This window comes from Callorhinchus milii, unplaced genomic scaffold, assembly GCF_018977255.1.
Source record: "Callorhinchus milii isolate IMCB2004 unplaced genomic scaffold, IMCB_Cmil_1.0 Scaffold4, whole genome shotgun sequence".
Classification (NCBI taxonomy): domain Eukaryota; kingdom Metazoa; phylum Chordata; class Chondrichthyes; order Chimaeriformes; family Callorhinchidae; genus Callorhinchus; species Callorhinchus milii.
Window position 1 is genome coordinate 10057363 of NW_024704745.1, and position 27841 is coordinate 10085203.

The window sequence follows — 27841 nt, forward strand, 5'->3', positions numbered from 1 at the left end:
CTTTCATTCTGTTTCTACCTAGCCACATTACCGGTGGAAGTGCCAAAGAAGTGTTATTTACTACGAGAACTTACTGCAAAGAGAATGGCGATTGAAAAAGGAATGTTGGATGTTGATCAACTTGTTCTTAAACTCATAACATCAGGCAATTTGGACTTTATCACCTTGAATGAAATCACTAAATATCCAGTTAAAGAAGATCGAACACGAATTTTGCTGGATCACTTTTCAAAGATAAATGACAATGGCATTTTAAGACAGTTTGTTTCTTTTATGCGGGATCCATTGATTCTGAATTCAGAAGCACTACAGTGGGCTGAATATATGCAAGGTTGTAGTAAGTATTCTTTAAGCGATTTCTCCACTTATCGATCCGTCAAATCGACTAACAAGCAGATACCTACTTACTGCTAGGTGAACAGAGACATGTGGAGTAACCAAACTTGCTCAACGTTTCACCCTACAGGGAATCGAACGCAGGTCCTCTTGCGGGTGCTCTAACCACTTATCTACAGGACTCCACTCCACTTACCTCTTTCCCCCACCTCCCCCCGGGCACATGTGCATTGAGCAATGGTTCCACCAATTGGTGGTGTGGAGTTTAAGCAGCAGCTGCTTGACTCTCTGCAGACTAATCCAGGGGGTTCCAGGCTCTGGATGTACAAACGTTTGTCACAAACTTGGACTCCAGGTTACATCTTCCAGCAGCTGTCGCCCCAAGCCTCTGAGTTTCCTCATCAGATATTTGGTGGGCATCTGCCTTCCACAACAGCTTGTTATGTGCTAGCCACCTTGATGTTCTTGAGATGCAAGTCTAATACCTTATACCAGCTTATTCAGCACCAGCTGCTTAATCTAGGTCTTCATGCAAGAGGCTTTGGCAAAATTATGTGCCCGCTGTGAAGCTGCCTCCACCTCCAGGTCAGGGCTTAATGACAGGTCAGGGTTTTGAGCTCAGGTAGCCGAAGCTGATATCTGCATTGTTTTGGAAATCTTACAGGGGTGTGGTTGGAAGTACTCTTCTGAGTTTGTCATTGAAATTAAGTTGCCAACCAATATAATGAAAATGCTGCTTATATCTGGCTAGTATCATGATGACTTAAAGACAATCTGTGACACAGAACGTTAGCATACAGTATCTGATGTATATTTCCTTTGGTTCTGCTTTGTTCAGGTGATAGTTGCTGCATGTTCTTCATTAAGAGATACAGCAATGTATTCAAATATGCCCTGGAGGAACAAGGAATCGAGAGTTTTGCTGAATACTTTGAGGAATCGGGCGTGTTGAACAGTTCAGAGATCGAGGAATTATGCAAATACAGCTTTAAGGAGGCAGCGGAACAGTTTATGCACATCCTCTTCACCAAAACAACCATTCTCACCGTCGCAAACATGTGGTTTGTTTTAGTGGAGTTCCGACATGAAATTCCTTATCTGGGACCGTATATTGATAGTTTCCTGGATGCATTCGATGAACAAAGTAATTATTTTTATCTATCAAATCTAGTAGGGGGTATTATTCATTTCTTCTGATCCATGTGAACAAAAATTCATTTATAAGAATCTTTTAGACCATTCTGATGAGGTGACCACTATTCGGGATTTAATATTATTATCAGTTTTTTAAAAGACAATGAAGAAATACTAAAAGAAAGTACCTTGGAACAAATTCGTAATATGCTGAATGTTACTGAAAAAATCTGTATGTTGTAATGATCCTTCTTATGGTAACTTTCTTTTCTCATGTTTGAATTTAGCTGGATTTTTCTCTCCACGTTTTGACCCCCTATTGCCAGTGGAACCATTGTTGGTTGGGAAGTGCTATGTTAATTTATATCGCCTGCTTCATATAATCCATGTGGAAGGCACAGAGGCTGTTCGGAGCATTTTTGATCGCCACATCACATCAGCGGAGCTGGAAGAAGAAGTTAGGAAGAACAAAGTTTTAATCAAGAATCGTTTGGAAGGCAAAGATTTTAGCTCATTCAGTAAAATATGGCTGAATATTATTTATTCAACGGAGAAATTCAAAACTGTGCATTTTACATTGCCATTGTTTCAGTTTCTCGCTGTATTTATGAAGAAGTTTCCACGTCCAAAAAAGGGCTGGACCGGCCGGCTTGCAAAGTCGGACACTTCTTCGGGAGCTTATTTGCGACGGATCTGTGAGATGCGTGATTCTCTTTTGAAGGACATTTTCTTCACAGATGTATTTTACTCAAAGTTTGACAAACTATGGAATGAAATTACACAGATACTGGTTCAGCTTGGAGTCAGCGATAAGAGGCTACAAGAACTTAAAACGCAACCGATGAGTGCTGTGTTCATGGACAGGAAATATATGGAGAAATACTTCAACAAACCTTTATCCCAACTACTAGAGGAGCTCATTGTTAGACACCACAAAGGTAATATAATATATTTGTTAATTAAATCCACAAGTGCTGTAAACTTACTCTTCTTATCCATTGAAAATGCCCAGCATATTTCTCTTCAAAGGGCTAAAATGCTTCAGCTTTAGGCTTAAAGCCATTGTCTTCAAATTGAGTTTCTTATGAATTATGGAAAAATCTTAAATTCAGCCTTAATTTGGAAGTTATTTTTCCACAGTTCTTTGTAACAGCAGTCAGCGAAAAAAAAGGGTTCCAGCCTGAGCCTCATCTATGTTATAAAAGGAAACAGAAACTTCCTTTGTCGCTGAAGGTTGCTTTTAAATTTTTTGGTGACGCGGGGGGAATTTAATTTATACAAAATAGGAACCAGAAACCTGATCTGCTTAAGATTAGCAATAGTGGGTACCCCAATTCAATTCATAAAGATCTGTTATACTTAGAAAGTGAGCTGTACAGACCAGGAAACCCCATGTTTAATCTATAATCTTTATTTAGCTGAGGCAGCAGTAGGGGGTGTTATAATTATCAGCATTCAGAGTTATAGAGAGAAAATTCAGCAGCGGCTAATTACTATGCAGTTGTCATAGCTGGAAAACGTAGGTGGTGGGTCAGAGCACACTCTGTGACATACTCCTTTAGTTGAATAACCTGCTGAAATTTTCTACAAACAAAAACAGAAGTCGCTGGGTACACTCAGCAGGTCAGGCAGCATCTATGGAGAAAGGAAAATGAGTCAATGTTTCGGGTTCACAACCCTTCGTCAGTTCCTTTCTCCACAGATGCTGCCTGACCTGCTGAGTGTACCCAGCGACTTCTGTTTTAGTTTCAGATTTCCAGCATCTGCAGTATTTTGTGTTTTGCTGAAATCTTCTGTCTTGGTTCATGGATGATAGCCTCTTGGGTGAGAGATTTGGAGAGCAGCTACCTGCTACCTCAGCATCCATCAATCTCTACCTTGAAGAGAGGAAAGAAGAAGATTAAATGGGTGGGGGTGGGAGTATAACAAAAAGCAATGTCAGTTTGGAGAGTTATGGGGGACAAGTTAATCTGCTGTTACAAAAGGGCAAGTAATATGATCCTTTCTCATTACCTTATGTTTTTTGTACGTTTGTTTTAATTACATTTTTCATGAATGGATGCATTTATTGTGGGATAAATAAAGATTTGCCAGTCATCCATTTTATTTGCAGTACAATCTGCATGTCAACTAGACTTTTGCAGCTAAATATTCCTTAAATGACTAGTGTGTGCCTGCAGTTTCCTTTACTTCATGCATTACAGTGTTCTTTTTCTCTCTCTGTTCAGGTATCAGTTCAGTTTGTGCATGTTCCTTGGAGGAGAATCTGCCTTCAGGTGGGTCTTGTGACACTTCAGTGTCTCTGTTTGGAGGCTTTGTTTTCTCACCTAGCCTAATTATCCCAAGTGAAATATTTAATCGCTGTATAATAAATAGGATTTATAAATGGTGCAAATCAAGTTGGTGAAGCAGCTTTGTGTTTCTTCAATATCTTTGCACTGAAGCTCATATATGCTGTCAGTCACCATAATCAGAAAAATAGCTGCTGCAAATGAATTGTTGCAGTATTTTGTAAGAATATTGCATTTATTGTTGTAATATTTTAAAATAATTAAATGCTTGTATTGCTGATTTACGGATGGTAACTAATATACTTTTTGTGTCGCCTTCTGGGTGTTAATCTTGTGTCTAACAGAAACCAAAGTTAATTAAAAGACAAAGTAAGAAAATCAAGCCTCTTGTATTTCAGAACAACCAAAGAAGCTTGAAGCAAAAGTAGCTGATATCACAAAAGCTAAAGTAGCTGATATCAAGGAACAGAACACAAAAGCTAAAGTAGCTGATATCAAGGAACAGAACACAAAAGCTAAAGTAGCTGATATCAAGGAACAGAACACAAAAGCTAAAGTAGCTGATATCAAGGAACAGAACACAAAAGCTAAAGTAGCTGACATCAAGGAACAGAACACAAAAGCAAAAAAGGAGCAGAAAGAAAAAGATACATCAGAGGATGAATCTGAACCACTTGTGAGTGTATGTCGCTAATTTTGTTAATCAAAGGCCTAATCACATGCACTTTGAAGCGAATCCATCTTTATATTAATATCAACCTGCACTTGCAAATGGATCATTATCACAGTAAAATGAGCTCCAAGATGTCAATCTAGCAGCTGACCCCAAACAAACATAGCTACCACCGTTTAACAATTTGCGTATTGTGGATCTAGGCAATGACAGAAAAATACCTATTAATTCTATAGGTTGTCTTTGTGTTTTAGTCCTGCTACATTATCAGATTTCTGTTCTGTTTGCACTTTTGCAAAAAAAAATCCTTTGTTCTCCTGATGGCCAAAGCAGATAAATGCACCATCTGACAAACTAACCATACTGTTCAGCAGGTCACAGATTATATTCATGGTTTATACTAAATTAGCTGATCTCAGTCAAATCATGCTGCTGACTTCAGCCAGGGATTATGATTGCCATCTAATGACTCCTGAAGGGGAAATTACCCAATCTGGTTATCAAGGAGATTGGGATGCCCTCCACAGTTGATTACCAACACTTGTGATCTAGGTTTACACATAAGGACTGCCTATTTGAGTGAGGAAGGTTATGAGTGCATGTGGGACCCCAAAAGGAGTCAGCATCTTCAGGAGATAAGGAAGAAAAGAGCCGTGGGAAAAATATTATAATAATACTTGAATAACACAAAATACTGCAGATGCTGGAAATCTGAAAACAAAAACAGAAGTTGCTGGGAACACTCAGCAGGTCAGACAGCATCTAGGGAGAAAGAAAAGTGAGTCAACGTTTCGGGTCCACGACCCTTCGTCAGTAAAGTGAATTAACTGTATAAACGGTGGGTGAAATGCAGCAGCCAATTGCACACAGCAGTGTCCCACAAACAGTCGTGGATTGAGTGACCATATTATTATTTTTGAAGGGATTATTATCCCTAGAAAAGTGATCTGCCAATCGACTAACAACCGGGCTCCTACTTACCGCAGGGTAAACGGGTGTGTTGAGTAAGGAAATTTACCCAACGTTTCACCCTGCCCAGGAAATCAAACCCAGGTCCCTTCACTTGCGAGGCGAGTGCTCTAACTACTAATCTGCAGGACTTCACAATTAACTTTAACATCCCCTACCCCACATACACATATTTCCCCTTATTTTTAAATGAGTTGCCTTCATCTATTTTACACTGGAAGCCTTGGATTTTCCAGGCAACCTACTGCTCACTTGAAAATATTGGTTGTCAAGAGAAGTGACAATTTTCTTCATCCATATGTCTCAGAGCCAAACCAAGTAACTGATCAAACAAAATAATTTGGGTTGTAGGTTGTTGTGGAGCCCAAGTCCATCATTCACATGGTTCTCAAGTGAGAATCTTGACTGCTCTGCTGCTGAATTATATCAAAAGTTAATTTGATTGCAGTGCTGGGGGAAAGCGGAAGGTGTTGCATTGTTAGACCTTTGAATGAAATATTAAACCGGGTTCTTATCTGCCTGTTTAGGTGAATGTAAAAGATGCCATGGCACTTTTCAAAAAGAGAAGGTAGTTTCTCCCCATGTGCTAGTGAACAGTTCCCCAGGTAAAATTGGTCAGTCACTTCATGGCTGTGGGAGACTACTCTGCGCAAATTGGCTTCAGCATACACCTTTTTAAAACAAACAACACATCGTCATTACACTTTAAAGTATATTCTGTGAAGCACTTTGAATCATCCTCCCAAAGTAAAAGTCACTATATCAATTGTAATTATGATAATAATAAGTTCAGCAAGTGAATGCTTTGTATTTTGTGCCATAGACAACAGCGGAAAACACAAAATCAAAGAAAAACGGAAAAGGGCAAGAGGTAAAAAGGTACGGTGGAACTGAGATGATTGCCCTACAACGGTAGGGCTCTTTGTGTGTTCTTTACCATAAAGCTTTCAAGTGCAAGAAGCTGTCTTTTCCATTTAACTCTCCGTACACCACAATTGTGGCAGGAGTTACTTGTGTGATTTTAATGTTTTCAGAAAATTAAAGTATTGGGTCTATTAATTCAGGTTTAAATGGCAATTCATAGTCAAGGAATTAAATATATACTTTTCAAGTCAACAAGTGAACCAAATTTAAAAAGTTGGATTCTCACTGATTTATTTTTNGTATGTGACTATTCAGTCTAACTGTTGTGATATATCCACTTGATTTAAGTCTCAGTTAGAACTTACTAAAGTTCATTTCTTCAGAGAGAATGTATCAAAGAGTTATATGAAAACCTGGCTACAGTCACCTGGGTGAAAGATCATTTTTACTCCTTTGTATCTCCTTTACTCTTTAAAGATTTTGTTTCTAATGCAACATTGCTCTGTTAGTAACAACCTGATTTTTGCTGTTGTAATACTTTCTGAACACAGGGGAAAAAGACAGAAGCTGCTGCCCCGACACTTACAAAGGAAGCTGAGACCCTTGGAGAATTAAAATGGTAAGAGCCTATTTAATAAAGTTCAGAATCAATCCTAATATGGCCATCATTACTGCTTTAGTAGAAAACAAGATGCAAAATACTGCAGATGCTGGAAATCTGAAACAAAAACAAAGTCGCTGGGAACACTCAGCAAAACGAAGGATCATGGAAGGATTGTTCTGACGAGGGGTCGTGGACCCGAAACGTTGACTCACTTTCCTTTCTCCATAGATGTTGCCTGACCTGCTGATTGTTGCCAGCGACTTCTGTTTTTGTTACTGCTTTAGAAGTTCCTACCTGAGCAACTTAGATTTTGTATGGATGGTGACATTCCTAAATTGATGATGTAAAGCTGTGTGATTATACAACAACAACTTGCACTTAAATAGCACTTTCCATCCAGGGTAGCGTCTCAGAGCGCTTAACAGTGCCTGAGCTGGGGGGGATGGGGTGTGGGAGGGTGACTGTAAGCACGGTCGAAAAGGAGGGTTTTCAGGCGGCACTTGAAAAAGGAGAGCGAGGGGGCAAGGCGGTGGGATTGAGGGAGAATGTTCCAGAGTTACGGGCCATAGTGGCTGAATGCGCGACCTCCAATAGTGGAGCGGAGGGTGCGAGGAACAAGCAGGAAGCCGGTGCCAGTAGAGCGGAGGTCTTGGGGAGTGAGGAGTTTGGAGTGGTAGGGAGTTGCCAGAGAGTGAATGTATTTGAACACGAGCGTGAGGATCTTAAGACAATCCTGTGATTGGTGATGGGGAGCCAGTGGAGCCTGGCCAGAACTGGTGAGATGGGGGTATTGAAGTTTGGTCCAGGCAAATATGTGGGCAGCAGAGTTCTGAATAAGCTAGATTTTTTGAATAGTGGAGCTGGGGAGACCACCGAGAAGTGAGTTTAAGTAATCCAGCAATTGAGCAATTATAGTGAGTCTAGCCTCCCAAAAGGCATTTGATTAAGTACCACACGAACAAAGATGAGCTACTCGTGAGTTTGTTGTTTGAATACCTTGAGCCAAAAAGATGCAGTCATTATTTGTGGTGTTCGCAGTAATTTACATTGATTATATTGGAAGATAATCACAAGATAAATGCTCCCTCAGCAAAAATTGTCTTTCTTTCTATTGACCAATATTGTGCTGCAGTCTCTCCCCTCAGAGCAGTGAAGTGCCACTGGAGCAGCAAGTAATGACACAGGAGTCTCGAGCGACAGAAACTGGTAAAGATGAGCAACTTGGAATTTATTTGTGTAGGAATTAGTTGAGACCAAGAATAGATGATTGTTTGCGGCTAAAGCCTTTCATATTCCGACACAACCTTCCAAAACAAGTACACTAATCTGCAACTTTTAAGTACATATATATCTGTTCCTAGGGTTGAGTGCCAATTACAGTTTATGCAAATTACTGATAATAGATAAACAAATCAAATCTATGTTCTTGGGCTTGTTTAGATTTGGTAAAATTTTTGAATTGTTGGTGTGAACTAGTAGATTTTGTGTTTGTCACCTTGTGCTAGATTTAACATCGGGACAAGACAGCTTAAACAGCACGTCTCATCTCGAGACTGATCAGCCGATGCCTGCATCCTCTCAGGCAGTCTCATTCAGTCCAACTGATCCCGAATATTGTGCAAATTGTGAAGATGGAAATGAAGGAACTGAGATTGAGACGGAAACCAGCCACACAGAGGTGAGCTATAAATGCAGAAATACTGTCATTTCACATCTGCATTGCAGTCCAATGTCAGATAATAATAATAAATAATCCTTGCATTTGATATAGCACCTTATCACGTCTTCGAGACGTCTCAAAGTGCTTCACAGAATATACTGTAAAGTGGAGTGACTATAATTTGTGGGTGAAACGCGACAGCGAAAGTTCATCTCTTCAGAGAGAATGTATCAAAGAGTTATATGAAGACCTGGCTACAGTATCCTGGGCAAAAGACCATTTTTACTCCTTTGTATCTCCATTACTCTTTAAGGATTTTGTTTCTGATGCAACATTGATCTGTTAGTAACAACCTGAGTTTTGCTGTTGTAATAATTTCTGAACGCAGGGGAAAAAGACAGATGCTGCTGCCCCGACACTTACAAAGGAAGTTGAGACCCTTGGAGAATCAAAATGGTAAGAGCCTATTTAATGAAGTTCGGAATCAATCCTAATATGGCCATCATTACTGCTTTGGTAGATCCTACCTGAGCAACTTCAGCTTTGCATGGATGATGATATTCCTAAATTGACGATGAGAAGCCATGTGATTATAGTGTATCTAGCCTCCCAAAAGGCATTTGGTTAAGTACCACACTAACAAAGATTAGCTATCGTGAGTCTGTTGTTTGAACAGTTTGAGCCAAAAAGATGCAGTGATTATGTGTGGGTGTTTTTAGTTAATTACATTGATGATATTGGAAGATAATCACAAGATAAATGCAATATCAGCAAAAATTGTCTTTCTCTCTATTGACCAATATTGTGCTGCAGTCTCTCCCTTCAGAGCAGTGAAGTGCCACTGGAGCAGCAAGTAATGACACAGGAGTTTCGAGCTACAGAAACTGGTAAAGGTGAGCAACTTGGAACTTATTTGTGTAGCAATGAGTTGAGACCAAGAATAGATAATTGTTTGGGGCTAAAGCCTTTCATGTTCCGACACAATCTTTCAAAACAAGTACACAAATCTGCAACTTTTTCTAAGTACATTTATATCTGTTCCTAGAGCTGAGTGCCAATCTATCGACATTATCCTCCGGGTCTGGCATCCTCCGAGTCCTCCGCTCCACCCTTGGCTGCCGTGCCTTCAGTCACTATGCTCCGAGGCTCTGGAACTCCCTTCCTCACTCCCTTTGTCTCGCTCCCTCCCCATTTTCAGGTCTCCACTGAAGACCTTTCTTTTCGACAGCGCCTTTGGTCACTTTCCTCCCCCTCCCCCTGGCTCGGTCCCGGGATCTGTTACTGTAAAGCGCTCTGAGACGCCGTCCGGCATGGGGGGCGCTATATAAATCCAAGCTGCTGTTGTATCCAAGAGCCAAATGTTTGAATCACAGCTTGCGTTGTAGGGTGTTTTCTGTTTTGAATTCCACACCCCACCAAAGCACATTGAATAGACAGTATAGCTCATAGTAATAGGGAATAAACAATCAAGCAAAATAGAAAAAAAATCTGAATATGTCCATGTTTCCTTGCTCCACACACCTCTGTTTCCCTAGCAGTAAGTAGGAACCCAGTTGTTAGTCGATTGGCGGATCGCTTTTCTGGGGGTAATAATTCCTTCAAAAAATTAATAACAATTTGGTTACTCAATCCACGACTGTTTGAGGGAAACTCCAGTGCACTACTGGCTGCCGCGTTTCATCCACAAAGAATACAATCAATTCACAACAGTATATTCTGTGAAGTGCTTTGAGACTTCTAGAAGATGTGATAAGGCGCTATATCAAAAGCAAGGATTATTATTATAACACCTCTGATGGTTCCAAGTGAGTTGGTCCAGTGACAAACCATAAGGACCAGGAGGGTACCAGTCTGTGTTTAGTTAATTGATGTGAGCAATACTAGCAACACAATTGCTGTTTGCTGTGTTAGGGAGATGAATATCAACCAGAATTTTTATTCCTTAATTTCTGTCACCTACTGGATGTGTGAAATGTGGACATCTGCTGAGAAGAAAACTGGTTTGAATTGTGAATTGAATATCTACAATAGCTTCTGACACTCGTCAGGTAAATTCATACATGAAGAATGCCCAAGTGGTTAATGATAACAGCATCTGTGGAGTTAAACCCAGCAGAGAATCCATGCCTGTAGCATTGGTTTTATCATTGTGGTTGCTTATTAGTAAATCACAAATTCTGTTTGATTATAATATTTACATTTTGAAATGTTGCTTTATGGATGGAAGCCAGGAAGAGAAAGTGACCATTGAGGTAGAACAAGAATTACAGTTTACATACATTACTGAAAATAGATAAACAAATCAGATCTATGTTCTTGGGCTTGTTTAGATTTGGTAACATTTTTAAATGTTGGTGTAACTAGTAGATTTTGTGTTTGTCTCCTTGTGCTAGATTTAACATTGGAACAAGATAGCTTAACCAACACGTCTCATCTTGAGAATGATCAGCCGGTGTCTGCAGCCTCTCAGGCAGTCTCAGTCAGCCCAACCGAACCCGAATATTGTGCAAATTATGAAGATGGAAATGAAGAACCTGAGATTGAGACGGAAACCAGCCACACAGAGGTGAGCTATAAACGCAGAAATACTGTCATTTCACATCTGCATCTGCATTGTTTTCCTATGTCAGATAATAATAATAAATAATCCTTGCATTTGATATAGCACCTTATCACGTCTTCGAGACGTCTCAAAGCGCTTCACAGAATACATTGTAAAGTGTAGTGACTATAATTTGTGGGTGAAACGCGACAGCTTTCTCTCTTCAGAGAGAATGTATCAAAGAGTTATATGAAGACCTGGCTACAGTATCCTGGGCAAAAAAACATTTTTACTCCTTTGTATCTCCATTACTCTTTAAGGATTTTGTTTCTAATGCAACATTGATCTGTTAGTAACAACCTGAGTTTTGCTGTTGTAATAATTTCTGAACACAGGGGAAAACGACAGATGCTGCTGCCCCGACACTTACAAAGGAAGTTGAGACCCTTGGAGAATTAAAATGGTAAGAACCTATTTAATAAAGTTCGGAATCAATCCTAGTATGGCCATCATTACTGCTTTGGTAGATCCTACCTGAGCAACTTCAACTTTGCATGGATGATGACATTACTAAATTGACGATGAGAAGCCATGTGATTATAGTGTATCTAGCTTCCCAAAAGGCATTTGGTTAAGTACCACACTAACAAAGATTAGCTATCGTGAGTCTGTTGTTTGAACACATTGAGCCAAAAAGATGCAGTGATTATTTGTGAGTGTTTTTAGTTAATTACATTGATGATATTGGAAGATAATCACAAGATAAATGCAATATCAGCAAAAATTGTCTTTCTCTCTATTGACCAATATTGTGCTGCAGTCTCTCCCCTCAGAGCAGTGAAGTGCCACTGGAGCAGCAAGTAATGACACAGAAGTCTCCAGCTACAGAAACTGGTAAAGGTGAGCAACTTGGAACTTATTCGGGAGTCCTGTGGCTTAGTGGTTAGAGCACTCGCCTCGCAAGCGAGAGGCCTGAGTTCGATTCCCGTCAGGGCAAAATGTTGGGCAAGTTTTCTTACTCCACACGCCTCTGTTTATCTAGCAGTAAGTAGGAACCTGGTTGTTAGTCGATTGGTGGATTGCTTTTTTGGGGGTAATAATTCCTTCAAAACAAAATAATAATAATAATGTTGGTCATATCCAACAGAGAATCCAATTGTGGTTGCTTATTAGTAAATCACAAATTCTATGTTTGATTATACTATTTACGTTTTGAAATGTTACTTCAAGGATGGGAACCAGGTAGAACAAGAATTACAGGTTTACTTAAATTACTGAAAATAGATAAACAAATCAGATATATATTCTTCAGCATGTTTATATTTGGGAACATGTTTAAAATTTGGTGTATACTAGTAGATTTTGTGTTTGTTTTCTCGTGTTAGACCTAAAATCTGAGCAAGACAGCTTATCAAACACGTCTCATCTTGAGACTGATCAGTCGGTGCCTGTGGCCTCTCAGGCTGTCTCAACCAGTCCAACTGAACCCGAATATTGTGAAAATAGACATGAAAAACCTGAGATTGAGGTGGAAACTAGCCACACAAAGGTGAGCTATAAGGGCAGAAATACTGTCATTTCACATCAGCATCTGCAATACATTCCTATGTCAGATGCGAGAAGGGTTGCTTCCAGGCCAACATTACTCGACTTAAATAGGCAAATACAAATGTTTGTAGTTGGCCTTGCCTGTTTCCACATGACTGCATACATTTATGAGCTAATGTAAGGATAATGAATGGATAGCTTGCAAAAAATATGATTAGCGTTGTTTTTGTTTCTTGCACTGATCTCAGTGGGTATACTTTGGCACTTTGTTTCCACCATCTGCCGTCTCCTGCAGTATGGAGGGCTGCTGAGCTCGTCATTGCCAATGTACCAGTGAACAGCTGACTTGGGGTCTTCTTGCCATGAGATGGCAAATGTTTTTCCCCCTTAGAAACTATGCTCTGCCAGAAGGCATCCGAATCTCTACCACCAGAGGGAGCCATGGAACTCTGGCCACAATATCAACACAAGTGTGGGAAAACGCATCAACACATCAGGCGATACTTTTAACCTGAAATGAGGCAGTATTTTAAAACCTACGCTCGTGAATTATTGATACCTTGCTGACTATACTTAATTTTTAAAAAAAATCAAAATGTCAATGCACCATATTAGTCGGATCTAAATATGTTACATTTGGAAAATATACAGTTCAAATAAGGCGGTTTTGTGTTTCCTTGATACCTGCCTGATGTGTTACTGAATATAAATACTCATGCGAACGTATGTAATTTTCTTTCATAACTTCTTCACTGTTGTTAAAATGTAGTTGTTTGAAAGTATGTCGGTAAAGTTTATAGATAGCCAATTTGCTTGCAAACCATATTTACTTAAGGACTGAAGAGAGAACAAGTGAAAAATGTTTCTCTGTATCACGTGTTGCTTGGTTTCATTGACAGATTTTGGACAGATTGATTGACGCTTGTGTGAACACTGATCCCGTTGATTTTAAGGTATAAATTCAATGCTTTTGTAAGCATTCAACCCTACAGTGAAACAAAGTGACTCTAAACATCCAACAATTGTACTTTTTTAATTATTTGTTGACATTCAAGATGCCACTGCCACCTTTCTATATGCATCAAACAAACCAAACTTTGCACTAAAACAGTTATTTCCCTATGGAGCTGATTTGTTGTGCTCACTGTCTGTGAAGCCATTCTTGAGTTCATTTAGTTTCGTTAGTTCCGTACAGAACTGTCCATCGTCTGCCCATCACTGAGATGAGGATAAAGCTAGCTATTATTGGAACTGGATATACACTAACAGCTCAAAGTATGATTTGTTCTTGGTCTGATTTGTGATGTCATGTACCTCTCTGCTGCCTTCTGCACTGTTATCCCATAATAATATAAGAATAATCCTTGCATTTGATATAGCGCATTATCATGTCTTTGGGACGTCTCAAAGCGCTTCACAGAATATACTGTAAGTGAATTGACTATATTTTTGTGGGCGAAACGCAGCAGCCAATTACACAGAGTAGTGTCCCAGAAACAGTTGTGGATTGAGTGAACAAATTATTTTTATTTATTTTGAAAGAATTATTACCTCCAGAAAAGCGATCTGCCAATCAACTAACAATCAGGTTCCTACTCTACTTACTGCTAACTAAACAGAGGCGTGTGGAGTAAGGAAACTTCCCCAACATTTGGCCCTGCCGGGAATTAAACCCGAGTCTTCTCGTTTGTGAGACGAGTGCTCTAACCACTAAACTACAGGACTCCATCCACTTCTGCACCTCTGGTTTCATTGCTACCAGCTAAATTGCTGCACTCCCATCTGCTCTAACCACTTTTTTTCCCCAATAGAACATAAAATTGTGGAAGAACAATTTATTTAAAACGTCCAAAACAATGACCCTACGGACTCTCAAATATGACCGGTACATCCAACTTTGTGCCTGCAGGAAATACCTGAATGTATTACTTGTTAACAATGGCTTGAAGCCGACCAATATAAAACTTATTTAATTATATTTTCTACAAGAATAGTTTTCAAAATTTTAGGAAAATTTTAACACATTTATTTGCTTGAGTAGACATTCCTGTTATTGGTCTAAATTCTCCTCTTTCTGCAGGAGAGCTTCAAAAGGTTAGAGGTAGAGAGGAACGCCCTAATGCAGAACATTGAAAATCTGAATGACCGATGCAAACAAACTGAGAATAAAAGCCACCTCGAGATCAAAGCATGGAAGCAAAGAATCCGAGAGAAAGAGAGGCAGTGTCAAGTACGTATCTTACATTCACAGTTATTTGTAGTTATTCAAATATAGGATAGTTGAATACGGCTATTGAACATTCTTCCCCTCTTATAACTTCTTTTCTGGAAGCATTTGCTGGGTTGCAGTTAAATGAACATCAGACTTTTTTTTCTATCTTACCCATGTGACTATTCATATAACATAATAATAATCCTTGCATTTGATATAGCACCTTATCACGTTGATGAGATGTCTCAAAGTGCTTCACAGAATATACTGTAAAGTGAATCGACTGCATATTTTGTGAGCAAAACTCAGCAACCAATTGTGCACAGCAGTGTCCCACAAATAGTCATGGACTGAGTGACCAAATTGCTCTTATGTAAACCCAGATAATGAGACATGGCAGCTTCTTCAGCAGGACACTCAGAACTGATCATCATCATCCTCATCCTGTCTTCATCCAATATTTGTGTAAAGGCACTTGCAGCAACAACAACAAAATTACATTTGTAAAGCACCCTTCACCTTGGGAGGATGTCCCAAGTCGCTGGACAGACAGTTACGGACCCGAGCTGAGGGCCGGGGTGAGGGGAAGCAGGCAGATCGAAAGCACGATCAAAGAGGAGGGTCTTGAAGGTGGCAAGGGAGGGGGTAAGATGTAGGGTCTGCGGGATGGAGTTCCAGAGGGTAGGTGCAGAGTGGCGGAAGGCCTGCCTGCCGATAGTGGGGCGAGCAAGGTGAGGGACGTTAAGCAGGCCGGAGCTCGCTGAGCGGAGGGAGCGAACAGGGTGGCAGGAGGTTAGGAGGCCGGAGAGGTAGGGGGGAACAAGACCAAGAGGGTTTTGAAGGTGAGGACCAAGATCTTGAACTGTATCCTCTGTGTGATGGGAAACCAGTGGAGTTGGGCAAGGATGGGGGTGATAGGGTCGTGGAGCCTAGTGGGGGAGAGCACCCGAGCTGCAGAGATGTAATCTGAAGAGCGGTATATGTAATAATCCTAAATCATTATTTTTCCTGCCTATTTTTAATCCCTATTCTGAAGGCATTTTTGACTTTAAATATTTAGTGCTGTTGTCATTTAATCAGATAGGGGGCAATCATTTATAAAGTATTTATTAAGAGTTGCCATTGGCAGTGAGATATTTCTCCACTCTAGATACCCAGTGTCAACCAACTTTAGTTCAGATGCAGCACAGCTAATTGCAGCATAAATAGCTTCATATTGTGCTTTAATCTGCTCAGCTCCAACATTGCACCTTAACAGTGTGTAGAAATGTTTCAGAAATTCTTCCATAGTTAGATCATTTATTATATATACAAGTTCTATTAGGTTCTGGCATCTCAGATGTAAATTGCTTTTACTTTGTTTAAATAGTTACAACTTTCCACCTGTATTTTCAGAGCCTGCAGCAAGAATTTGTCAGCCTAAACCAGCAACTAAAAGAGGAATTCCGCAGGATGGCCCAGGAGCAGGAAGACCATCAGACACAACTGCTGAAAGTCAAAGACCAAATCTGTGGAAAAAAATCTGAACTTGAGAGGTACTCAAGTGCTTATAATGGCATGACTTGCTGGATTTCCAACACAATTTGACTAATCGCAATATACTACAGATGCTGGAAATCTGAAAACAAAAACAGAAGTTGCTGGGGAAGTCGTGTTCCCCGCAACTTCTGTTTTTGTTTTCAAAATCTGGCTAATGGTCAATTTCAGGCCATTGAACCACAGGGATGTAGTTTGAATGGAAAAGCAATTCTAGAAACTTCAGCAGAATTGTTTGTCTAGCTGGCAAAGTCCTAGAAAACAACTACAGGCAAGCCACTTTTCCTTCATTTTTTTCTGCAATTATTGCATTTTATATAATTCACAGCAGAAATAAAATACTAAGTCACACATAAGATTTATACTAAAAGTACCCATGTAAATGATTTTGATTGCTGTGTTAGCCTTTCACCATCATAAACAGCAGCCAAATAATATATTTTTAGGTGTTTTCAAAGTTTAATTAAGTACGAGGGTCAAAGATTCAGCTGGACAATTTGGTTGCCCAAAGAGAAACCTGTACAATAATGAGGTGAAAGGTGTTTCTGCCTTCTACAGCTAGGATACCATGGGGAGTGCTACTCTGAAGTACTGTCTTAGCGACCACAAAGAAGAAAATGATCAGGATTTGAAAGAGAAAAATATGCATTGCTCAGTCCTGTTTGCCAACATTTTTTTACACTCCTACACTATCCACTTCTTTGTTTTTTTATCTTTGCCTCAAAAATGAACTGTGAGTGTATTGGATCTCATTTACTGACTACAAAAAGTGGAGGGAAATATATATTTTTCATTTCCAATTTCATATCTTAGCATATTGCCAGGAGAACCTATCTAAACTATAGAAAATGTCTTGACAAGCTGTGGGAAATTGCCGACAGGAAGAGTAAGTGTTAATGCACCGATATTTTTTTCCCCCCAAAAAACAATAAAAATGCTGCAATTAATTTTTCAACATAGATAATAAGTAGCCAGTTGCATTAATACTGTGTATTTGCTTTTAATGGTAATTCCTTATAACAAGACTTCCTGGAGGAGTTTGTGCCCATTGATGCAATCTACAATATGTATAGCTCTCCTGACTGTTAACCACAGTATTTATTCATATTTTTCATGATGTTTGTTATTGATTTCATTTGAGATTTTTTTTCTAACAAAGTTAGCACTAAATGCTTAAGAAAATGGCTCCATCTCAGTTAGACCATTACACTTCTCGAAAGAGTGTACAAGAATAATCCGCGTGTGTGTGTGTTTACACACAGTGCTGCAGCTAGCCTTGGTTACATGCTATATGCTATCCAAGTTTAATTTACGGTTAACTAAAAATCAGGACTTCTCCAAGTATACAAATGGTATGTTTTTTCCCCTTCCGCTCAGTCCGTCCAAATTTGTTTCTGCATCAGCACTTTATACCATGTGCTGCTCTTGTATTAGTTGAGATGGTGGGAGAACAGTAAGAGTAGGTTGGAAAATATATCAGTTCTGTCAGGGACTGTTCATTGTCTCAAACAGGGCTGCCTGGGATAAAGGAGTATAATAATAATATTTGGTATAGTGCTTTTCACATCAAGATAATAATAATAATAATAATCCTTGCATTTGATATAGCGCTTTTCACGTTGGGAGGACGTCCCAAAGCGCTTCACAGAACACACTGTAAAGTGAATTGACTGTATATTTGTGGGCGAACGCGGCAGCCAATTGCGCACAGCAATGGTGACACCTCAAAGCATATACTATAAAGTGTAGTGGCTGTGTATTTTGCAGGTAAATTTGGCAGCCAATTTCCAAACAGCAGTGCCTTACAAATAGCCATGAACAATTTTATTTGGAGGATTGTTTGCCAGAACACAGAGAGAAACTCCCTTCAGTTTTCAAATAGAGCCATGGGATCTTTAACATCTACCTGAACAGGCAGATGGCTTCCTGGTTTAATGTCTTCATCTGAAAGAAAGCATCTCCATCAATGCAACACACCCCCAACACTACACTGGGGTGTCAGGCTAGGCTCGGAGTCCTGACCTGGGGCTTGGACCCACAATTATCTGACTCCCAGAGACAAGATTGTTACTAACAGAACTCAGCTGAAATCAGGAAAGGAAGTATCAACATGGAGACTTTTATGTAAATACTTTGAAAAATTCTGTGATCTGATTAGATCTCTTAATGAAGGTATCAAATAAGGCGTCGTCACTGGAGCATTCTTTTCATCTCTCAGGAATTAATGGACCTGTGAGAAATATTTTGGAAGTTTCACTTTCGTTGAGCAATTCAGATATACTTTTATGTGTCCAATGCCTTCACGGAAGCCTTTATATTGTTTTTTTTTGAAGATGCATCAAGTCGAATATTGACAAGGATAAAGAGATCATGAAGGTTAAAAGGGAATTACAGCAGGAGAGGTGAGAGCTGTACTTTATAACCCAAATAAAATGTACATTTATTATCTGGACATTTTTAGTTCTTCCACAAGTCTCCCTGAGTGATTTCACTCAAGGTAAATTTATTTGTTTACAATTAACTTCTGGAGCAATTTAATCTTCTCGGCTAACAGTGATCCCAGAATAATTGAAAGATCTCACCAGTAGCATGTGTTTCCATTGTGAGAAGTGCCTTAAGAACATTGTCCTTAAGTCCATTATTACTGAACTTAATGAGTAAGGGAAGTCTGTCATTATCAGACCCCTCCATAAGAAACCCTACCTTGACCCCCACAGACGCTCATTATCGCCAAACTGACTTTTCTTGCCAAAATATTGGAATGATTCCATCTCTCTCACCATTCACTTAAAAGGAAATTACAGCCTGATGTCCAGTTTCTGTCCTGCCCACATCACTAATGCCGCTGTGACCTGGTCTTCCTGTATATCAACCTGTCGCTCCCTCCGCTCAGCGGGCTCTGGCCTGCTCTGGTTCCTCTCCCAGCCCGCTCCACCATCAGCGGCCGGACCTTAAGCTTTTCTGCCCCCGCTCAATGAAACTCCATCCCACATTCCCTTCGCCTTTACTCCCTTCCTGGCCTCCTTCAAGGCACTTCTCAAAACCCTCCTCTTCCACTGAGCCTCCTACCACCCTCCTACCCTACCTGGCCTCCATCTTCCCCGATCTCGACCCCCAGCTCGGATCCAAATCCCTGACTGTCCAGCATCTTGGGACGTCCTCCTGACGTGAAAGATACTATACAAATGTAATTTTGTATTGTATTGCCCCTCTGCTGCCTTTCACACTGTTAATCCATTCATCCACCTCTGCATTACTCTCCTGGTTCCACTACTTCCAGCTCAATGTCTTCACTCTCTCTGCTCTATCCGCTTCTCTTCCCCTTTCATGATTATGATGTACACCATCACTCCTACCATTAGTCTTCTTCTTTTCCTTATCTATATGAAGTTCAGTGGCATCATCTGCAAACATGGAGTCCACATGTACACCACTGGAACCAAGTCCTGCTGTCCTGGCTGAGCTTCAATTTCAGTTGAATATAAATTAAACCAAATCCATCCGTTTGGCTTCCACCTGGTCAGCACCTGGTTGCTTACAGCTCTGTCCTTATCAACCTCCCCACTTGCTCAGGCCATTACACATCTTTGCAGTTTATTTGGCCCTCTCTTTTAAATAATAAAACTTGTTCTTGACCAAGACTGCTTTTCAAAGCTTGAGCTCCCTACTGCTACGAGAGCTCAGATCAATGTAATTGTGCGAGTTGGAAGATAGTATGAGCCAAAAGAGGTGTTTAATTGTTTTGCAGGTGCAAACACATTTAGAAGGACTTTTTTTTATATAAAGAATCCTTTATAAAGATTGATGTTTCAGGTCTTGCATCAGGGCTGAAACAATGGACTGCAGAAATGTTAATAATAATCCTTGCATTTGATATAGCACCTTATCACATCTTCGAGACGCCTCAAAGCGCTTCACAGAATATACTGTAAATTGATTTGACTGTATTTTGGGGCGAAATGCATGGAAAAAGAGGACATATTGAGAAAAAAGGCATTAAGACGACTTTTTTCAAAATATTTTACAGATACTGCTGTAGAGTTTGGATGAGGGTTAGATCCCATAATCCCTAAACTATTATTTTCTTTGAGATGCTGATTGACATGCTCTCGATTTATAACATTCATTGTTTTTGCTTCATGTTCTTAATTTATTCCTGTGTAAATGTAATGTTTGTTACATTTTACAATGGAATGTACCGTAGGGGGATTTCTTCCAAAACGGAAGGTATTAAATTCCAGTACAGCAGATTTATTGATGGCTCTATCAGATTATATATCCTTTACTTCGTATTATAAGATAATAACAATCCTTGCATTTGATATAGCGCCTTATCACGTCTTTGAGACGTCTCAAAGTGCTTCACAGAATCTAATGTAAAGTGAATTGACTGTATATTTTGTGGATGAAAGGCCCACAATTATGATCCACGTGCAGATTTGTAGCAGGCAGCACTGAGCATTTTCTGTCATTTTTACAGAGAGCGATGGCTCCGGGAAAAACTACAATTGGAGGAAGAGCTCGCAAACATACAACAAACTGAATTAGAAACCCTAAGAAAAGCCATTAATCAGGAGGTGAGACATCCACAGTCCGATTCTTACAGATTTGTTGATGTTTACAAACATTGATGTCAGAAATGGTTTAATTTTTAATGCCTTACTATTGAAATAATTGCAAACTTGTGGAGTAGAGAACTGTCCTGGAGCATTAGTCATCACCTTCAGGATTAGGAGTGAGGATGAATATTCTGTGGCAATACTTTCTTTCCTTATCCCGGTACCAATTAGGACTAAGTCTTATTCCAGCCTCTATCCACTGTGTGGAATGCAGATCAAAAGGAAATTAGCTATTTGGTTCTGTAGGTGGACTTCATAACAAATCTTTGGGGTGAAGCTCCTTTCCTGTTGCCTCAAACAAATAAAGGTCTTCTGTCATGAAGCACACCCGACAAGTTGTTATTACAACAACAACTTGAATTTATATAGAGCCCCTCATGCAGGGTGGCGTCCCAGAGTGCTTGACAGTGGCTGAGCCTGACTCAAGAGCGGGGAGGTGACCATAGGCACGGTTTTAAGAGGAAGGTGTTCAGGCGCAATCTGAAGATGGGGATGGAAGGGGCAGGGCGGAGGCATAGAAGAAGAGTGTTCGGGGCATAGTGGCTGACATGCAGGAAGCCAGAGCCAGTCAAGCAGAGGTAGTGGGTTGGGGAGTTAGCAGGTCAGAGGGGTAGGGAGGTGCCAGGGCATGAAGGATTTGAAAACAAGTGTGAAGATCTTGAAATTGGTATTACTTATATTTGCATTATTTTGTTTAAGATTTATAGTTTTGGGCATTCCTTTTAAAAATGACCTTCATGTCACTTAACTTTCCAAATATTAGTGTTTTATTAGGACAGATTACTTAGTACATTAACCAGAAAGCTTTCAAGTTACTTTAGAAGATCAAATACAAGTTTTAATGAAAATAATGAATATATGATACTTACTGCCTATGCAACAGTAGAAAAGATGGAACGGTATAGATGGATTTGTTGTACAGTAGAAATTGTTTTGAACAACAACCATTAAAAATGTCCTTTGCTGACATGTTATTACAACAGAACAACTGTACAAATTAAAGTTAGACCTTAATGGATTCTGATGATACTTTTCTGTTTTAAATAGGCCACTTAAACATTCTGAAAATGTATCACCAAGAAATTCTTGTTCTATGCAAACAAATAAATCTTGATGGCAGAGCCTTAATTTTCAAATGGCTGTAAAACTATTTACTGCTTTTTTCACGCTTTTTTCACGCTTATTGGATTGAATAACAAATAATAACCACTTAGCTCAACCAAATGTACTTTGGAAATGTGTTGTTTAGTAAGCCAGTCTTCAACTAAATCTTAAATGATTGTTTCTGTAACAGGTTTTCTTGCTGGAGATGCATAGAGATTTCTTTGTCTGTAACTTGGAGAGTGCCTTGGTGGAGACTGAACAACAGTTAACCAACCTCAAGGATCATATTAAAGGGTATTTTATTTTGATTAAGTTAATAGAAAAAATATTTATCTTCTCACTTGTATAACGCAGTCTTATAACATGCTTTGCCCAGAATTCCAAAGTCCATATTCTCTTCTGCATCAGGATCCGCCCATCATGACTATTCTCACCAGGCTCCACTGATTCCCTGGTCTCCATTGAATTATTATTGTTATCGATTTCAAGATCCTTTTGTGCTCGTTTTTCGTCCCTCCCTAACTCTGCAAGCTCCATTCCTGCAATTCAAGCTTAATGCATATACTTCTCCACATATATCCCATTAGTCGCAAGCTTTCAGCAACTGTGCTCTGTACTTGGGAACTCTCTCTCAAATTTCCTTTGCCTTGTTTCAGCTCTTTCTGCCTTAAATGTAAAGGTTGCGTAATTTATCAAGTGTTCACTTTATTATGCAAAATACGATTTGATTATCAAAAGGCCCCCGGAGAACAGGCACAATATTTATGCTCAATTACAATAGATACTGTTTGAAAATATAACTCAAAAGAAGAGATTGTTACCTTGTATAAAAATTGTTATGTTAAAAATCTGAAATAAAAATAATGCTAAGATTATCTTTCTCTTTGGCTTCTGGTCGACCTGCTGTACAAATGCAGCATTTCCTCCATTTCAGATTTTTAACATTTGCCATTTTTCTTACCTGATGTACCTACGTATGGTGTCTTGTGAATTTGCAGGCAGACTGTTGTCCCACCACTAATCCAGGGAGCTCTGAACAAGTGGGAAGGTGTTGCCACTGATCTCAGAAACAAGATTGACTATACTACGGTAGGTCATTCTCTTATTTTGGGGAGAGGGGGCACAAGAAGAAAAGTGAATTTCATTGATTTTAGAGTATCGCAAAACAGTTCCAAATTCAAATTTTAAAAAACTGAATATCTTGTGTCGGTCACAGATTTATTTGTGAAAATGTAAAATTCATCCCCAATCCAAGACTGTTTGCCATTTTATGGACTCCTAACTACCACATTATAATAGGGCTCTACTGTATTATTTGGTATTATATCCCCATATGTTTTGGTGTCTTAGAATGCTTTGCCTACAGTTTTGATTATGTTGTCCAGATTTCTAGGACCCACAAATTTCAAAAGACTGACCCTCCCGACTGGTGATGTATCTGCTTAACTATGCAAAGTATCTGTTCAGTGTAAAACCAGACAAGAAAGGTTCCAGGTTTGATCCCGTGCGTGCTAATTTATCTACTCTTTGCCAGGGTGCCAGTAGAGGTGCAAATATTGGTCTCAGCAACCCTAGGAAATAGGTCAGGGATGTCACTTCTAATTGCTTTGAACCATTTGGGGAAGTGCTTGTATATTGGCGTTATGTGACGACAAACCAGTGATAGTGTAGCTGACATTTCTTTCCCGAAACCAGGGGCATCCATAGCTGCTTCTGCTACTGCAGAACACCTATGGATAAATAATATATTTTCTGTTTATATTAATAAAACTGTTATTAAATACTATATTTATCTTTTTGCACTTTTTAGAAAGAGTTCAATAATCATATATATATGATTAAAAATGGAGCCAAACTCCAGAGTCTTCCTCCACTGAACAATCCTGAACAACCGTATCCTCTTTCTCTGCATGTCATGGTAAGATGGCTATTTTCTTTGTACAATAGTCTGGAGAAAAATCTAATACTGTAGAGCTAATTCAAATATGGTTTCACGTGGAACATTAATAAACTGTGCATCTTACACTATTTTGAATGGATCTTTACAGGTTAACCAGAAAGTTTAAATTGTAAAAGTAGGAAAAAGAAAATGAAAAGCAGTTGTGAATGGAAAAATGAGAGAATTGAAGATCTGTAACGTGTGGCCGTAAATGTAATGGAGTGATGAGGAAAGAGAATCATGGGCAGATCTCGCTTTGTCTGGTGAAACTTGACACTTATTTTTAACAAAATAATATTAACATCTTACCCTGAAACCATGTTAAACAAGAATGTACCCCAAATCTTTGGGGGGAGATGGATATCTGTATTGTTAGCTGAAGTTAAATGGTTGGCGTCATCTGCTTGGTAACTTGAGTACCTCCAAGAGTGCGGATTTGTCCCTGATGTGACTGGGTTTCATCAGTGTTGATGCCAATTTGGAACGGGATGGTTGAACCTCAAAGAAAATGAAATAGCCAGTCTCATTTTCGGCACAGTTACAAGATGCAGGAATTTGAGTAATTTAGAGAAGGCGGGCAGACTGTAATAATGGCCAACGTACTTGCAGATGGAGTCAATAATATTTTTGAGGCCATATTAGTATTAAATAAACAAGAACCTGTTAAAGAACTATTAAACAAGAAATCACAAGCATTGGAAATGTCTGCTCAAGTCACAGCACAGGTTTTTAAAAATATGCATTTTAAACATTAATATGAATTTGTAGGTATTTACATTTGGAGACTTCCTGCATAGTTATTGTTGTTGCCCGTCTTCAGATCGCATCTGAAAACCTTCCTGTTTAGCCCTGCGTACGGTCACCTCCCCTCTCTTCCTGGCTCGACATCGAGCTCTGCTGCTGCTGTGAGATGCTATCCACGTGAAGTGCGTTGTATAAATAGCAGTGTTCTTATTTATTTATGGCCTGAACACTCATTCACATTAGAGTTTAGCCATCTTAAACAATTCATCTCTTTTTTTTACACACACCTAAATGTGTCCACACTTGAGAGCCAGATATGTAAGTTTAGCAGCAGTGTAACATTTGAAATAATTGATTTTAAACTCTAGCCCATTATAGTGCTTCTGCTCTTCCTTGGCTGTTAGCACCTAACACAACCCGAGGCCCTCTTGGTTTTCACGATACAATAGCACACCACTTGCTCCATTTACCTATTAAAACATAAATCAAACTTGGATTCAGGATCTTAATGACAAGTATCAAAAGAGCCTCATAGCATTGAAAATCATTCAGTGCATATCTACAGCTTACCTTTGATTGTGTGTATCTATTTGCAGAAATCTGGGAACCAAGCGAATGTTCTGCATTCACTAGGATCACAACCTTCCTTACAGGCATACACTGGAAGCCCAATTCCTGTCATGCCCAGTTCCTTGCGAGGTTACAACAATAGGTATGTTCACAACTAATTCCAGATTTGTGTTTAGTCCTTATTTCTAATGAAATTGCTACCATTGTTGTTGAGCACGTATATTGATGCTAGGAATAAGTAGTGAATTATTATTATAAGTAGTATATTATTATTATTATTATGAATTGTTTCGGTTTCAGGTTAGAATTGAACAGTTTCATTGATCAAGTACAAACTGGACAGGAGTTATGGACGGGGTTTGGGAAACAAAAATCCTCTGAGACACGTGTGCAGCTGCAGGTAGTAGTAGAGTGCCGCTCTGTTATGTCTCACCTTGTTTCAAAGTTTATAATGCAAATGGCATGTAGACCCCATTTACTGTGGATGTGCCCAGTTGGCTGGCTCAGTTCCTGCACTAAAATTGACTAGCTGCTGTGTTGGTCTAAATATTAATGTAAATTTATCAGTGTATGATGTTTATGTCAATATCAAATAGCTTGGTATGACCCAGGAATCGAAACTGAAATGTCTTCGATCTGTTTGAACTATTCGCCCACAAAATATACGGTCAGTTCACTTCACAGTATATTCTGTGAAGAGCATTGAGACGTCTCGAAGATATGATAGATGCTATATCAAAATGCAAGGATTATTATTGTTATCTTATTATTCCTTGGATGGACTCACTGAACCATTGTGGCAGCTTCAAACCATGTTAATTAATGTTGGACTCTTTAACTCACAGAGTACTGAAGAGGACCCCTGTGTCATCTGCCACGAGGAGCTTGTTCCATCAGAAGATTGCTACATGCTGGAGTGTAAACATGTTTTCCACAGAAAGGTGGGTGTCTGTCTCTCAAAGCTACTTTGTTGTATGGTCACTGTGGTCTTGAGCATTGATTGTTACTTGAAGCAGAGCATAGAGCGCTTATAATCTACATCTAAATTGTGCTATACCTGACCTAAAATTGTAATGTATTGAATTTCCTAGTGCTACTGTGCTTCATCAAAAGGTATGTACAGAAATATTTTTGAGTACATCTGAAAAGTCTTGGAAGTTTTACAGTAACTGTTCTCATCAACATTCACTACCTAATTAAGCACTGTGGCAGAACTTAGCCTAGAATACTTTGACTCCAGTAATCACTGGTTGAGCAGCTTTGTTTTTTGACACATTTCATTGCCACTCATTCATTTCTTGCCCTAGTTAGCATTGCAATTACACTTTAGCAGTTTTTCGTTTTCTTATTTGGACTGTATCATTTTTCATTACAGTGTATTGACCACTGGCTGAAGGAACAGAGTACATGTCCAATTTGTAGAATTCTTGTACTAAAGCCAGAGGACTACCCACAGCTGTCCAAAAATTGAGATGCTTCCTATCAGTAACTCTGGCAAAATCAGCTGCTTACCATTCCAACAAGTGAAGATTTATTGGAAAGATTTTGAATACTCGTTTAAAAGAAAGAAACCAAAGAGTCTTATTCATGCAACCTCATGTCTGAAAAGTATTAGTATTATCTTTGTTTAACGTGTTCATTCTGAAGTTCCCTTGATGGGCTACTGGGTAAAGAAAGACAAGCCAGACAGACCAGAAAGTTTGTCGTGATCAAATCCTGGTCTGTGCTGAGTTAGTTCATCTCAGCCAGAATAACTGTTGGGCTATCACAATCCGGTTCGGTGCCTGTTTTAAGAGAGGGTTGAAGGGGGTCGTCGTTAAAATCGTGACGGGTTCCTGCTTTTGATAACTCTTCAGTGACTTCTGTTTGGGTGAGAAGAGGAAATGGCTTGGCATTGCTGCCCTTCCTCATATCTAAACAACTCATAGCATTCGCTGTCAAGATTCATACATGAAGAATGGTTATTTTGACGATGTGTTGGAGGGTGCCTAACTAATATTCCAGCAAAGAATCCAGCTCTTCAGGAGATGAAAATGAAGGGAGAAAAAATGGCAGAAAACAAAATTAATTTTTTTTACATTTTACCCTTTTGAGATCTCCAATATCTTTTACTGTTTGTGAAAATCTGGGTAAATATATTTCTGATGTTAAAAGGTTAAATAAAAAAATAAGAAAATAAAACATGTTTTATGTGCTGGCTTCCTAAATATATTCCATTACTTTGCTACAGAAATGTTACTTATTGCAGCTTTCTCTAAATCCAGAAGTCGATGAAAATTACTTTCAAACAAAACATTATCTTCATTTATTCATAAATTTATAAATTTATTCATGAATTTGCAAAGTCTATGGTGATGATACATAATCATATACTATACAGATGATAAAGGCCCTCTTCAGAACCAAAACATTACTCTTTTTGTGGGTGGAATATCAATCTTGGGAAATAACAATCATATAATATGTTCCATTTCTGATTTAACACATGGAGGTTAT

The 27841-nt window shown here is 39.2% G+C and overlaps 1 protein-coding gene across 1 annotated transcript; it reads left to right on the plus strand.

Moving 5' to 3' along the window:
• The first annotated feature begins 84 nt into the window (after positions 1-84).
• On the plus strand, positions 85-27526 carry LOC103180127 (E3 ubiquitin-protein ligase DZIP3). The gene is made up of 25 exons (XM_042334037.1): positions 85-337; positions 1175-1480; positions 1758-2408; positions 4160-4437; positions 6819-6886; positions 8004-8077; positions 8377-8549; positions 8920-8987; positions 9345-9424; positions 10925-11097; positions 11469-11536; positions 11894-11973; positions 12459-12622; positions 13521-13574; positions 14702-14851; positions 16229-16368; positions 18703-18771; positions 20850-20946; positions 22283-22386; positions 23091-23181; positions 23903-24010; positions 25372-25487; positions 25646-25745; positions 26191-26286; positions 26721-27526. Exons 1-25 carry the CDS (start codon positions 85-87, stop codon positions 26814-26816), a joined length of 3657 nt encoding a protein of 1218 aa, XP_042189971.1. The 3' UTR covers positions 26817-27526.
• The last annotated feature ends 315 nt before the right edge of the window (positions 27527-27841 follow it).